The 16,136-nt window shown below is 42.1% G+C and overlaps 1 protein-coding gene across 3 annotated transcripts in view; it reads right to left on the bottom strand.

Annotated features, from left to right (window-relative positions):
- The window catches only part of CARMIL1 (capping protein regulator and myosin 1 linker 1), a 254,930-nt gene that overhangs the window by 30,741 nt on the left and 208,053 nt on the right, over positions 1-16,136 (bottom strand). For all 3 annotated transcript variants that reach the window (XM_026660601.2, XM_026660589.2, XM_026660596.2), the window contains exon 30: positions 391-457. In XM_026660601.2, the coding sequence (XP_026516386.1) occupies positions 391-457 (67 nt within the window). The remainder of the gene's footprint in view (positions 1-390; positions 458-16,136) is intronic.

Raw genomic sequence — 16,136 nt, 5'->3', positions numbered from 1 at the left:
CTGTCAGGGGGCGGGGAGCAGTTGGATAGGGCATGGGAGTCCCCGGGCGTCTGTCTGGGGGCGGGGGTGTGAATATGGGGTGGGGGTGTGGATAAGGGTCGGGGCAGTCAGTGTAGTGGGTTCTCAGGAGGGGGCAGTCAGGGGACAAGAAGCAGGGCGGCTTAGATAGGGGGTGGGGTCCTAGGGGGCAGTTAGTGGCAGGGGTCCCAGGAGGGGGCAGTCAGGGGACAAGGAGCGGGGGGGAGGGGTTGGGGGTTCTGAGGGGGGCAATCAGGGGGTAGGAAGTGGGAGGGAGTGGATGGGGCGGGGCAGGGGCGGGGCTAGGGCGCCCCCCCCGTCCCCTCTTTTTTGCTTGTGGAAATATGGTAACCCTAAAAGAAACCCACTTACCAAAAGCCCTAGATACAGGCCGGAGCATTCTACTGTGGATGCTTTTCCTTTTAGACTTAGGAGTCATCTATGAATAAAATAAAATAAAGAGGTGCTTATTTGGATAGAAGAAATAGTTCAGTGTAATTCTTACCTTTAAAACCAACAAATCAGTTCACAAGGCATGTTTCCCTTGTAAATACAGGGAGGAACAGATTTTTTTTCTTCCTAAATACTTAAAAAAAAATCTGACATTTCACTGATATGAACTGATTGTACACCAATGAGGCAGGGCTAGAACTGAGCCAAAAACATTCAATTGATTTCAAGCTTGACATATAAGTATCCCTAAACTTTACAAACATTAGTAAAGTGTTCCTCGGCACAAGTGAGGCAACTTTATCTCAGTTTTACATTTTGGGAAAGTGAAGTACAAGGAGTTAATTGAGTTGTCCACTACTCCACAGTAAGTCAGTGGCAAAGCCAGAAATAGATTTCAGTTGTTCTGACTTCTGTTGCAACCACAAAATAATGCTTTCACAGTTCATTTATCAATGATACCTTATTGAAACCAATCAAAAAATTTAGGCATATAGGTCTTTTGTCACCACCCTAAGGTTCTCCATGTCCCTTACTACAACAAAAGAGTCTCTCTTTTAAAGCCAATTTCACTTCCTCGTCAGCCAGATGAATTGCTGAGTGTACTGCAGTTTTTTGTTTAGTTTGTTAAAAGCAATTATTTTTTCCTGATAGCTAAATGCTCTATTTGCACACAGCACTTTTGACATTCAGTTGCTTAATTACTACTCTGGATTATACACAGGCTTGGCAGAATTCAATTTTTGTTTTTCTAATTTCAGTGATTAATCTTGATTTTTGTTTTTATTGTTACAGTTGCTGGAAACTGAGGAGTGTTGTAGGGTTGGGGTTAAGGCTGCACTGAAAGCAAGGCTGCAAGGGGCTCCCAGAACTGACATGGGGGCTGCTGCATGGCTGAGGGGCCCAAGACACTGGGGCCCAAGATGCAGGAGAAGCTGCATTCCTGGCCCCACAGAGCGGAGACCCCCAGCCAGGACTGCGAGGACAATGACGAGCCCCATCCATGGGGTGCTGCTGAACAGTTTTGGCCCAGGGATGGCTCCCATACTCCTGGCTAATAAGGGAGCACGGCTGTAAGAGTGGGGACGCAGAGGAGACTCCTGGCTAGGACTATGAGGAGAACAATGAGCACCCTGCAGCAGGGAGTAGGGGGCACCCGTAGCTGAATGTTCTCCTGCTTAGGGATGGAGTCAGTCAGAAGTATGGTGGCCTCCCTCACAGCCAGGACTTGTTCTCCTCCTCACAGCTCTGGCCAGGGGTCTCTGCTCTGCCCTGACAGGACTGCAGCCTTTCCCACCCCTTGTGCCTGCAGGGATTGGGTGTCACCGGCCCTGCAGCAGCAGTACAGGGTGCTCTCTCCAACCCTGCTGGTCACAAACCCACTTCTTCATTCACCATCCAGGAGCGTGGAAGACATCCCTGGGCAGGAGCCATTCAGCACTGGGGTGGCCTCCCCCGTGGCCAGGGACTTGACTGCCTTGTGGCCCTTGCCAGGCATCTCCGCTCCACTGGGCCAGGACCACAGCCTTCCCCACACCTACCAGGATTAGGTGTCACCTGCCCTGTGGCAGCACAGGGAGCTCTCTGCAGCTCTGCTGTCATGGACCTGCTCTCTCTCTCACTCCAGTGACAGCAGGACTGCAGAGGGCTCCCTGTGTTGCTGCAGGGCTGGTGGTACCTGATCCTGGCAGGTGCAGGTGGGTAGGGAGAGGCTGCGCTCTTACCAATTATATATTTTTTCCTGTCGATTTCAGTGTGTCACGAAATTGAATCCTGCCAAGCCCAGTTCCGGATTCCCCAAGAATATGTAGTACTATTAGAAGATATAACTCCGGGACTTCTTTAAAAAGTGGAAACCTGCTTTTATCAGCTATATCTCTGGCAATGTCATGGTTTCCACAAGTATGGGTTATAGTCACAGAATATAAATTCAAAAATTTATTGATTGAATGTATACATTATTATTAGATGACTTCTTCACTCCTGGATTAAAGAAAATGTTGTGTTAAGGAAACAACTGCCAGACTTAACACTTCACGTTGTTCATTGAAAGAAAGCCACATTTATTTTGCTCTATGAAGTATCCTGAAAGTTCACATGGTAAGAAAGGCTTTTTGCAATGGATAAGGCATGTATCAGCAATTCTGAGCCTCTCATGTAATTTAATGTGGATAAAGAAACTAAACTATAAAGTGTGCTTGTCTTCTGAGAAGTCACTAAAAAAATGACAACTTCTTACTCACAAATCTGTTTTCATTGAGTGTCATCTGCTTGCTTTAGTGGCATACATACATTTCTTCTACTTTTTACTCCTGTGAATAGTAGAATATCTACACAGCTGAGAGAGAGTCAGCAAGCTGGATTCTATTCTGGCTCACGCACAATCAACAGAATTGTTAATCAGGTTCTAGCTTCAGAAATCTTTAGACGATGCTTGAGCCAGAGAGGATGTTACCTAGGCACCAAGACTTCAGAATGAGTTTGCAACTCTTTAAAAAAAGTTTTCTAGCTTTTTAATTATAGGAAATTTAGTGAAAAATATAATTAGATAAAATAAGGACAATTCAAATGATTTATAGATGTGTGCATGCAATATATATGCACACACATACTTCAGTTGTCTGCATTAGTATTTCCATTTGAACGGCTGTAACTTTGTACTATTCAGACCTGGACAAAATTATGAGAGATTTTCATATTAGCATTAAGTGGTTTACCTACCTCCACTTGATCAAAAAATAAAAGGAGAGGCCAGAGTATATAGTAGTCTGATTGTATCTTTTGAGCAATAGAGATGTTTTCCCACTATTATTATATAAAGTATCGTCTGAAGCCAACATGCCTCTATGTGGCAGGGAGTTTCCAATTCCAGAGGATGTCATATTTGACACACACCAATAAATAGTATAGTTTCATGAGCAACCAGGAAGAAGTCATCAGCAACACCTTTTCCCTTGTCAGCTGAGCACATTTAGCATTTAAGTCATGGAGTAACAATAAACGTGAAGCCCCAGAGTGCTGTTTTATTGCTGACACTTTTCAGAGTACAGCTGCACTTCAAATTGAAAAGTGCTTCTGTAATGCACCATAATACAGAGCAAGTGGAAAGAACAAGCCAGGAGCTCAGACACTACAGTGATGAGCACTATAAAATGCCTATCAATAAAATAAATACAATTTTTATATCAAGATTCATCAGCCAGGCACAGGCTCCATCAGCAGCTTGATGAAACTGTACAGAACTGCTCAGCTAAACATGTAGTAGACAAGAGTGAATGCAATTAGTGGACCAATGGACATCCCCACAGTCGTACACCAGAACAGCTGCTTGTCCACTCCAGCAGAATCTGAATGACAAGCAACATCTGCGTCCAATCCTGAAATGGTAAAAGGCATTTCAACTCTAATTATGAGAAGCTGAAGCCAGTTTAGCACTGAGTGGGGTCAGCAATTAGATCACTATTCCTAGTTCCTGGTTGTATTTGCAATTGCAGCCTATTCCTCACGATAATGTATCTGTGTGTATTTTGGTCTGATTGCTGTTCTTTGTGGTGATGTAATTGGAAATCAGATCCACAAAACTGATGAGTTCATGCACTGAAGATCAGAAACAGTGACAAAAAAACAGTTTGGTGGGGGATTAGCCAACATCTCATCAACTGACATTTGCATTCAGTTGACACTATTTCAGTTTGAACAGGTCTTCTTGGAATAACAGTTGGGCTCTACAAGAGCTGCATAGCACTAGAATGCCAAATCGGGGCACCGATACATAGCTGCATAGGACAAGCACTAATATTCTTGCACGGATGCTCCCAGCCAGGCACTGGATGTCATCTTCACCGAGATGTCATTGGAAGGGGAGACTATGACCCATGATCACGCTCAGGCTGGTGATCGTGTGTCAATCTGTGGACATGAAGCACCACTAAAAGTTCTTTGTCAGCTAAGCAGGACCCACCAACCGCAGTGTTGCCGGGGCTGGAGGTGGAAGGGACAGCATGAGGAGTGGCTATACATACAATTTTATTTGAAAACTTTTAAGTTGTCTAAACCATTTACATTTTGCACAAGTAACAAGATGGGCTTCTTACCAAGTGACCTTTCTGGATCACATGCGCAGCAAAATGGGTCAAAGCGTTGTTTTAAACATGCCAGTGTGCTCTTTTTAGAGGTTATTATAAGACTTAATCTCAACCAGTGTGCGATATCCTCTGGCAGCCCAGGATGTTTCATTACTACTGAGGACATGTGAACTTCCGGATCGTGAGCTCTCTCCCAGCCTGAGACGGTGGGCTTGCATCCGATTTCCTAACCAGAGGCTGTTGAGACTTCCCTATGGTCAGGCCCCTTCTACCTTCTCTCAACAATTCTCTGCCTCTGGCCATGCAAACAGAGGAGCGACTCAGTTCTTCTGCCTCCTGTTACAATCCTGGCTTTTACAGCCAAATTTTGGGGCTGCAGTGAGTGACATTTCCCCCCGAGATTTTACTTGAATGGGCCAATGCACTGAGCTTTTTCTGGCTCTCTCCACCCTCGCCCACTCTTCCCAAGTATGGTGCAGGTGGCTGAATGGAACAGACAAAAGGCTAAGGGTCGCTCTGTCTATGAGGAGACCCACATAGAAGCCACACACAGAGAGTTTTGCTACACTTACTCCCAAGTCCACAAACCCTTGCTCCACCAGGGACAGGGGCTCAGAATCTAGATAGCATGTTCAGGTCTCTGTGTCCACCCACACCAGTTATTTCCCCTGTGGAGGTGCCCCCATATAAGTGGGTCAGCCCTCTTCAGTAGCAGGGACCCAACAAACTAAACCATGCTCACTGATTAAGGACTCTTTAATGGGAGGGTCAGATATTCCCATGAAGCTCCCCTGGTCCAATCTGCCTCTGAACTCCCAAGTCCCATGCCATTTTCTGAAGTAACTGAGTTACTTTACTAGATCCCTTGCCTTCTGACTCTAATTCTTCCCCTTTTGGAATCACTTGGGGCTATCCCCCTACATTTCCTTTCCAATTATATAACTAAATGTGGAGGAATGCTGGGGCTTGGGGGGAAAACAACTAGAACCATATATAAACACTCAGGGCACTTTTCTAGGTTTTAGAAAACAATGTGTGGTAAGCAGCAGAATGTTTTAATCTTTATAAAATAGTCATGCAGATTAGAACAACTGACATAACTCCCAATCAGAATACAGCACTTTCCAAATTCCCCCCGCCCCTCCAAAAGTTTTCAAATTTGATCTTGTTCCACCCATAGAAGCCCAGTGATTTGCCCTCTCTCCCTTCATGCCCATTTTACTTTTCAAAAATGTGTTTAAAAAAACCCACAAAACACCTACATATGCATTTTCCACTTGTGAAGAAGCAGAGAAAGTGACAGTATAGGAAGTTAATTGTGAGACCAGCATTCATAAACTAGGTACTATTCAACGTAACAAAGAAAAACAAACCAGCCAAAACAGGATGACCTAACGGGTCTCTTCAATCTCAGATTTCTATGACTGGAAAATCTCAATTTCTGCTCACTGTAAGGTATCATTTCATTAAGATGGACTTGGTTTCAATACCAAACTGAATGAACAGAGTTTTCTTGAGCAGTAACATTTTTGTTTGTACCTCTTTCATCAGCACTCTGCTTCATTTAGTCTTAAAGTCCAGGGCTGTTTTAAATTCATCAGATGTTATGTTATCTCAACCTTCTTGTAAAACCTAATCTCATCTCTAAATTGCTGCGTATTTCATTCAGTAACTGAAGATGGATGACACTACAATCTCCCAGGAGACTAGGAAGGCAGCAGAGAAGCAAATGGAGCACAAAAACATAAACAAGTAGGCCAGAAAAAGCAGAGCTAAAAAAATACTTACACTTGTACAGCAGAGAGTCTCCATGCAGCAAAAAAAAGAAAGAAAAACAGAATATGAATGGAGGGAAGACAAAGCAACAGCAGTTCCCAGGGAGAGAGGCAAACTAAAAGTCACCAAAAGTAAAGAAAACTAAAGCTGAAACACTTACAAGTCTTAGCAGGAAAGGTGATTTGCAAGAATGAGATAAAATCCCTTCAAACAGAGAGGCATGGCAATAGCTTTCTCTTCTCCATATTTGGATGGGATAGTTAACCAGGGATGTGGTCTCTGGCTAAATTAAGACCTGTAATTTTCAACCAATGCAGCTCCCCCAATGGTAGCAACACCTGCACTCTGTCTATGCTCAGGCTGCCCCTGTTGCTACTACTAGTGGAGTTTTACTCGTGGCAAACTGAAAATCTGATTTTTCCTTGTGCGAACAAGGCTTCCGAATTAAAGCTTTTAACTTTATCACAGAGAGAAACAGAGCAAAGAAAACACACAGATTCCCTTTAAAAATGTCATGGGATGTCATGACTACCGCGTGAATTGGATTTAAGTGAGGGAAAGCTGTGCAGAGTCACCCTCACTCTCTCGTCCAGGCCTGTCTGAATCCAGTGGCACGACAATGTCAAGAATGTTTGGAGACAAGTTTGGATGTATGGATGGCCATCAGGTCCTACTGCACTCCAACTTATGACCTAGGCTGTCCACACAGCTCTTGCCATCCACTTTCACAGCTGGGGAGATGGGCATATCTGCTTGGCTGCCTGGTCCAGAGAGGACTTTCCAGAGGGAGTCAGGAGTAGCTGTCCACTCTGGCCAACAGTCACAGGTAGTACTATCTACTGTTACTTACGGTAGCAGGCGTAGCCTGACCTGTCTTGAAAAGCTTGGACCACGCTTAGTCTGGAACCTCACCTCAGACCTGTTTGTCAAGGGTGGCCCTACCAGGAATACAAGACTCTGGACGATGTAGTTCTGAGGGTCATTGGGACGGACAAGCCTCTCCACCACAACAAGGTAACAGTCCAATGAGAGGATGGGATGTAAATTAGGTTCACCTTAGTCTTAAATACGGACACTAACATGCAGAGTAGAGATCCAGAAGTAACACAGTTCCATAAGAGAGTTTAGAGTAAGGAAAAAGCTTCCATTTAATACCACCATGTCTTCGATTTTCACAAGAACTTCTGCTGTAATAAAGTGCCACAGATATTTTCATCTTCTTCAGACTGAAAAGTTAATACCTTCAAGTATCCTGTTTAACTGTACTGTGATGAGTATTGCTTTTTAATGGTTAATATGCTGTCCTTTAGCTTGCCAAGAAAAGGCCAGCCCCGCAACAGAACGCTGTATTCTTAGTAATGTGAAGTTCATTGTTTAGGTTTTCAATGGACAGAAAGGCAATTATATTATTTTTCTTTGTGTTTTTATATTTTCTGCAGTAATGATCCTCTTGTCAGGCAGTTAATTTCCTTGAAGTTACCATCAGCTACATGTCTCAAAGACAGAAGTGCTTCTGAAGGACAAGAACAAAATCCTCACATAAGCACCATGTCTTTTATCTCCTCGCTTGACTCAGAAATCCCATTTGACTGCAGTGCATGCAATCTTAGTTTTATCCTCAGCTGAATTCTTCTCCAATATTTGTCTGGGCAAACCTGCCTGTTACGATGGCTGCAACATTGGTTTTGTATGCCAGTCCTCCACACTTCTGCTGGAATCCTCTTCTGTACTTTCATTTCATCTCATCTTGACTGACTACTTTAACTTCATTCTGTAGAGTTACCGCAAAGTCCTGGTTGTCCAGAATCTACCAGGGGCAGAATCCCCCCTTCTCAGACATATATGGCCATCCCACTCTTATCCTGAAACATCTCCTCTGGGCACCAAATCATTTCACGATCCAGGTCAAACTGCCCTTTTTTTTTTTTTTTTTTTTTTTTTTAATTTTTCCATAAAACTTGCCCCCCCCCCCCTCACCTCCCATCCTGTTTCTTGAGCCATCTCTCTCTATTCCCCTAAATTCCCTCTGCCGGGGATTCATCTTTGTCCCTTATTAGGCTTTGTGGTGGTGGGAAAGCCTGCTCTCCCATAGTTCCTGCCTTCTGGAACAGTCTTCCTGTTCCTCTCCAAAGCACCTCTTTAAAACTCCTCTGGAAACTTGTATTTTCATAGATGGCATGGGAAACATTTTAGGCTGGGGATCATGACTTACCTTAGCTCTATAGGGTGCAAATTATTTAAGAGACTTTTTGATAGCGCTCTTTAGTGCACTGCTATAGGTGCTAGGCTGTTCAGGGAAGTGCTGCTGTGTTAGACCTCCTTAGTGGAATGTTAACTATGTGGTCTGGGGTGCAGATGCCATGCCGCACATGGAGCCTTAAACTGGAGGAGCTGGTCCATTATATTAATAGTTGTGAATAGCGCACAGAATTGGGATGGAAGTAAAAGTTTTCTGATTGCTTTCCTCTTTTTCTTACTAATCTGTTGAAGTAATGAAAGTGCTGTTTTAAAGCATATTTATTTTATTTTCATGGCTGCTAGAATGGAAAACACCCTCGCGCTTTTCCATTGTCTGTTAAATACATATTGAGTGCCTTCATTTTGTACAGACATTACCCATCACTTGTTCTGTCTGTGGTTTGACACTTACTTGAAAAACAACATTAGAAACGCCCCACCCCCCTAACTTTTTTCAATATTTTGTCTGTTTTGGCTAAAAAAAACCCCAATGAATATTACGTAGTTTGGGCCCAAAATGTTACCTGCCTTGAAAGTGTAGAATCTTTAGAGAAATATCTTTCCAAAACTAAAGACCTCTTACAATAAATCTCCCACACTGGCATTTAGAAATCAAACTACAACAAAACCCTTCTTTATAACCACTATTCCTGGTAATGCTCTGCTACTGCCGCACAGGTACCTAGAGCAATCAGCTGAGATTAGCACCTCAGGAAGAGACAGCTTTCAAAGAGCCTGCAATCTGAGGCCCTGGTCCAACAAAGACTTATGCAAATACTTAACTTTCAAGGTTTGAGTACTCCCATTAAAGTCGACAGGACTACTCACACACTTAAAGTTACAGTGTACTTAACAGCTTTGCTGGATTGGGGTCTAAAGAGACAAAGCAGATAAAAAGGAGACATTATAATCCTCATTTGACATATGGGGAACCAAGGCACAGAGACTTGCCCAAGGTCATGGAGGAAATTGATTGCAGAACTAGGGACTGACTCCAGATCTAGAGTCCCCTGTAAAATGTCTCCCTCTTCATCTGTCAAAATAAGTACAAGTTAAAGTAACCCAACTCCTAGAGTAAGTGGAGTCACCATTACTGAAGATAGAGCACAAAAAAGCATGTAAACCTCAAGGAGCTTCATTGAAAATGAGAGTGGGAAGGAGGAGAGGGGAAATTGCCAAATGGGAATAAACTGGCAGAGAGAGAAGATTTATTTTCAAGGATTTAAGATGTTATAAACAATCAGTGAAATAACATGCATTTTTAAAAAAGGGTTTGGCAACATCCTTTTAACAGATTATGCAAAAGAAAAGTTTAGTAAGGCATTTTACCAAAATCCCTGCACAATTCCAGTGCCCTAGGGAAAATGACTTTCAAGGCTGCAACACCATTCCATCAATCACCATTTTCCACACTTACATTATTCTCAAAAGAGCACAATGGTTAGGGACATTACACCTCTGTAAATCATGAAAAGCGTATCAGTATTCATTGGGTTGAGTAGTAAATAACTATCCTTCCTTGGACCACTGAGTCTTTGGGTGGGTAGGTGGCTAACCCATCACTATAGAAGAATCCAGAAACAAGACAAAAACAGAGTTGTGGCTAATACTTTCAACTGCCAACAATTTATATCGTATTTTAAAGAGGTAAATTCTTAGCACAAAGTGCAGGGATTTAGCCAAGCATTTCCCATTTACACTGATCATAATCCTTAAAGTCTACCCTGGAGTACCATTATCCTTGAAACTAAAATGGAATATTACAATACATAACCGTTAACTAAATATCTGGCATAACATTCAACAGCAAAGACACTAATGCATTGTTTAGACATCAAGAGCCAGGTCCTCAGCTGGTGTAAACTGGCATAGCTCCACTGAATTCAGTGGAGTTATGCTAATTAATACCAATTCAGGATCCAGCTAATTAAATACCAGTTCAGGATACAACATCAAAGTCACTTCTGGTATTTCACAACTTATTTGCTCTCTATACATAGGGTAGAATGGGTTTTATGTTTGCAAAATGATATGTGTATTACAAATGTAAGGAATGTATTTGTTTTATTTTTTTCAAGAAGTCAAATTATTCTGGTGAAAGTACACGATTCGTTCATTTTAGTCTCTTCTAAACTGGGTTGACTTTTAGAATTATTTTGTATAACAATGGCCTCCAAAATAAAAGCATAGCAATGTAATAAGATAAACTTAGCAGATATGTCCTTGAGTTTAATTTAATTTTACTAACCAAGAAACCTTCACTTTGTTACTTGCTGAGATATGGCTCAAATGAACACTAAGAAATTTCAACAAAATGATAGATATGTTTTAACTAGTAATACTGCTTCTACATCTTTACTTTAAGCCACATAATGCCAGCTATTAAAGTACGTAAAGGGAAAAATGCCAAAGTTTCTGTTACAAGGAAGAAAAAGCCTGTATGGAATAAATTTAACCGTTCCTGAAAGTATTTATAAGCTGACAGTTCTTCATCTTGCGTAATTATCCCAAGGAACCACGTGTGCAGAACAATTTGCATCTGGTTCAGAGCATACATCCAGTCTCATCTATTTTGTAAGGGAAAAATAGATACGGAAAAAAAAATCCTGAAATCTCCATTTTCTACAGAATTATTCAAAAGTTTGAAATCCAGGGTGGGGCTAAGAGCCTCTTGTACAGCAGTCACCCTTCCTCACATAACTAAATAACTTCAGTATTTGCATTATAACCTAAACCGTCTCTATATTAAGTATAGGAAACTCCTAGAATACTGTAAATACTGAGCTGTTTAATTAAGGCATCATTCTAAGGCAATGTGAACATTTTGAAGGATGGCCACTGTATATTTAGAGTATTGTAGAACAATGTCATTAAAACCCTTTGTGACACTGCACCCCATATTCTTCACAGAGATATTATGATATGATTGACATAATTCTAATGTATTTTATGCAAGATAGGTCATGTGAGATATCACTGGAAAGATTATGATTTACTGAATAGGACTATCCTAATTGTATGCATGTATCATTTTTGTATCTGAAGTTAGGAATATTGACTATGTATCTGTATTACAAATGTGTTTACACCTGGGGAACGCCCACTAGGCAAAAGGCTCTCAGTCTAGATGGCTGGCTTGGAAGGGCCCATTCAGGTTGAAGGGCCATTAGGAGAAAACAATAGGCCTTAGAAGAAGCTTATTTCCCACTGGGGAGCCTTCTTGAGGACGCTACAGACAGCTCCGACTCATGGCTGCTGTAACACTACAGGGACACGGGACCAGATCACCTGGTGCTGGACTCCATCTTGGGATATCAGTGTTTTTCCACTGACTGGCGTGGGAACCATGCTTTGAAACAAATGGTTCCCGCCATTTGCAAAAGTTTTTTAAGGCAGGGGAGTGACATCATGGAGGTTCTTCATTGGCTCCCTGCCCAAAGAGACTCTTGGAAACACCTAAGGAACAAAGACTGAATTGGCGGAAGTGCTGGACCCAGGGTAAAAGGATTTTTAGCCTGTGAATGGAACAGCTGGGGTTTCCAAGCTGTAAGCCAGTGCAGCGTGCCCCTTAAGAATCTGCAGCCTGTTTGTATCATCACTTAGGGTGAGGATCTGCTATTCATATCCAAGCTTAGTTTGCGTGTTTCGTTTATTTGTAGGTAATCTGCTTTGATCTGTTTGCTATCCCTTATAATCACTTAAAATCTATCTTTTGTAGTTAATAAACTTGTTTTTTGCTTTATTTAAAACGAGTGTGTGTGGGAGTCATAACTTGGGGCAGAAAGCTGTTGTATATTCTTCTCCACATTGAGAGAGGGGGTGAATTTCATGAGCTTACACTGTACAGTTCCCTGTGCAGCGCAAGACGGTATAATTTTGGGTTTACACTCCAGAGAAGGGTGTGTACCTGAAAGCTGGGAAGTTCTTTAGCTGGAGCCTTCCCATGCAGAGCTGATCACAGCATCTGCATGTAACTGCAGCTGGGTGTCCCCCTTCCTGTATGTGTGCTGGTGAAAGTGCAGGCTGGACACAGCATTAAAGTGTAAAGGGAGCCCAGGCTGGTGGCACCCTGGGGGGAACCCATCACACCCCTTTCCTCATGCTTCTGAGCTCACAGGGTGAATATTAATGCTTTTAAAAAGGATCTGATTTATTTGGCCAAGTGTGTGTGGGTGGGTGGATATCATGGCAGCAGTAGATCCTGAACTGGAGAGAGAAAATTATTTTTGCGACTCTCCTTTCCATGCTCAGAATGACATAACTATGGCACTGAACAATAATCACCAAAGCATAAACGCCAGTAATCTCCTCACCATCGGTAGATCCTCCGAGGTTTTGTGCTCTGAATATGACATTTCAGACACAAATGAGGCTTGTGCCACTGAACCAGACCTAGATTACTTGGGACAGTGAATGGATTAGCAGCCTCTCTGCTCAGAACATTGATTTGAGGCAGTATCCTTGAAAAAAAACACGTTAACTGAGCCATTGTGCTCTCCAACACACAAAACGTACCAGTCACAGTGTCTGTCAGATATATCCTCCGAGCACAAAGATAGCCCTGAATCCTCTAAGTCACTTCTAGGCCATCCTTACTAAATACACCTCTACCTCGATAGAACGCTGTCCTCGGGAGCCAAAAAAAATCTTACCGCATTATAGGTGAAACCGCGTTATATCGAACTTGCTTTGATCCACTGGAGTGCGCAGCCCTGCCCCCCCGGAGCATGGCTTTACTGCGTTATATCAGGGTAGAGGTGTACCAACACACATCAAAAATAAAATAAAAATCTCAATCCCTCTGAAGTCTATGCGTATGTCTACGCTGCAATTAGATGCCCATGGCTGACCTGTGCCAGCTGACTCGGGCAGGAGAGACTCGGGCTAAGGGGTTGTTTAATTGTGGTGTAAATGTTTCTTTTTTTTTGTTTAATGCTGTTAACACTTTGTCTTAAAGAAACAAAACCACTTTCTGCTTATTCTTACTCTAAATGTTACCCAATTTCTGTTATTTTCATTTAAATTCAGTATTCTAGTCCCCTTTTTCCTTTCCAATGCATATTAATTTTTATATGGATTCTGCCACATTTACTCACATGGAGCAACATCATACTTCACCAATACCTCCACCTTTTCTAACGGGACTATACATGTAGTAAGGTTCTTCTCAACCTGAATAAGGGTGGAAGAAATGGAATATTTGCTGTTCCTGGTTTTCCTCTCTATATACACATGACTTTGTTTTAATAGAATCATGTTAATTCACCTCCACTTTAAAAAATGGCTAATTTCTTCCTCCCATTATAGACTTCCTCTTTTTCCTCTTTCCCTCCTCATCATGTGAGCTACTATTCTTTGCCCACACTGAAAAAAAGAATCAGACATCCTCCTCTCATTCCTGGCAAAGCACAATTTAAGGTAGAAAGCAAAGTGAGTTCACATGGACTACTAGGAGTAGGATAGAATTGTGTCTCCCCTATTTTTTAAAAGATACCATAGAATTCTGGGGCCAGCTAGGTTGCCTTGAACAAACCAGATATATAATCTGGGCCAAAAAAATCAAGTGAGACACTAAAGGAGTTAAAAAGATGTGAAAAGGCCCATGCTGCAAATCAGTACAGAAAGCTCCTCAACCACTAGAAGAGGGAGAGCTTGCTAGACCAGTGGTTCTCAACCTTTTCAGATTACTGTACCCCTTTCAGGAGTCTGATTTGTCTTGCCTACCCCCAAGTTTCACCTCACTTAAAAACTACTTTCTTACAACATCAGACATAAAAATACAAAAGTGTCACAGCACACTATTACTGAAAAATTACTCACTTTCTTGTTTTTACCATATAATTATAAAATAAACCAATTGGACTATAAATATTGTACTTACATTTCAGTGTATAGTATATAGAGTAGTATAAACAAGTCATTGTCTGTATGAAATTTTAGTTTGTACTGACTTCGCTAGGGCTTTTTATGTAGCCTGTCATAAAACTAGGCAAATATCTAGATGAGTTGTCGTACCCCCAGAAGACCTCTGAGTGCCCCCAGGGATACGCGCACCCTTTGCTGAGAACCAATGTGTCAGACATTAGTTGAATCAGAATGTCCTAACTTATGAGTAAAACCCTCCACTCGAAAATATGCAGTGCAGTAAAAATTCCACAAGGAGTGAGCCAATGATGATGATCACTGGACTCGCTTAAAAAACCCACAAGAATGAGCCAACAATCAAACTGGCAATAAGTGACAGGAAGTCAATATTAATAAGCTAGATACCACCATAAAACAGACAACTACACACTCTTCTGTTACAAACCTGAGCTATCTGGGGAAAAAGAAAGGATCAGACCTGAGGGATCACGGGCAAAGCTCATGACACTGAAGTGCCTTAAGGTAAAAAATATCCAATATCAGCACTACACGATTCATGTTCTAGACAGAAAACTGGAGGTACCTTTTTCATCAGGTGTAATTGATTATTACTGAAAACAGTTTCTTGCATTCTGACTTTATTTTATGACAGGCGAATAAGTAGCATAGATCAAGACAAGTAAGGTAGAATCTGACATAGAAATTTGAGCTAGATTTAGGAAAGCAAACAGTACCGCTGTGTACCTGAATTGTCCAATACTACGATTTTAGTGTTTCTTCTCTCAACCCCATAGAGACTGAGAACAAGATTTTAACAAGTCTTGTAACTTTGGGCTCCTAACACCTTAAAGGAGCCTGATTTTCAGAGGCTGGGTATGCAACACTTTCTGAAAGTCAGGTCTCTTTAAAGTGTCTCACGTTGGAAACCTGAAGTCATTAGTGACTTTTGAAAATTGTAGCCTAAAAATGTAATGGGTATGCAGGTCCAGCTCTAGCTGTTTTGCCCCTGAGGGTGGAAAATATTTTCAGTGCCCAACCCACACAGCAGCAGGACCAAAATAAATAAATAAATAAAGGCTGGCCAATCAGAACAGAGAGAAAAATAGCACAGCAGTATGGTGGTGCACTCTGGAAGTTGGCAACCAGGACCACCTTGCTTGCTCACCCTGTGGGTATGTGTGGCACTCTCTACCTCAAAGAAGCACCTTGGAACCCCCATATTCACCACTGTCACATATAATTATGATGTGTTTTGTACAAAGTATGCCTTGTGAGGTATCATTTTAAAAGTACTGATCTGTTGAACATGAATATCCTGTTGGATTGTATGTGCTATCATTGTATGTGCGGTTATGAAGTTTTGCTATGGGTGTGCTACTGAAATATATTGTGAGGTTGGGAACACCCACAACCAGCCTTTCAGGTACAACAATGGAGTAGCCAGACGCACTGATGGACCATTAAAGGGAATCCATCCTCCCAGTGACCATCTCAGAAGACTTCTCAGAGAAAGCACATAGAAAATGGAGTCTACTTGACCCACGACATAGCAAAAGATCTTTCCAGCAAGCTGGAAGAAACTATAAAGAGGTGAAGTGACATCATGACTTGGCCTCACTCCCCCCACAACTCAACACCTAGAAACACATCTGGAGGACAAAGACTTTGAACTGGGGAGGGAGGTCCCAGGCTGGAAGGCAGTTC

This window comes from Terrapene carolina, unplaced genomic scaffold (genome assembly GCF_002925995.2).
Source record: "Terrapene carolina triunguis isolate 2854851 unplaced genomic scaffold, T_m_triunguis-2.0 Scaffold58, whole genome shotgun sequence".
In the NCBI taxonomy this organism is placed as follows: Eukaryota; Metazoa; Chordata; order Testudines; family Emydidae; genus Terrapene; species Terrapene triunguis.
This window is presented reverse-complemented; position numbering and strand designations above follow the sequence as displayed.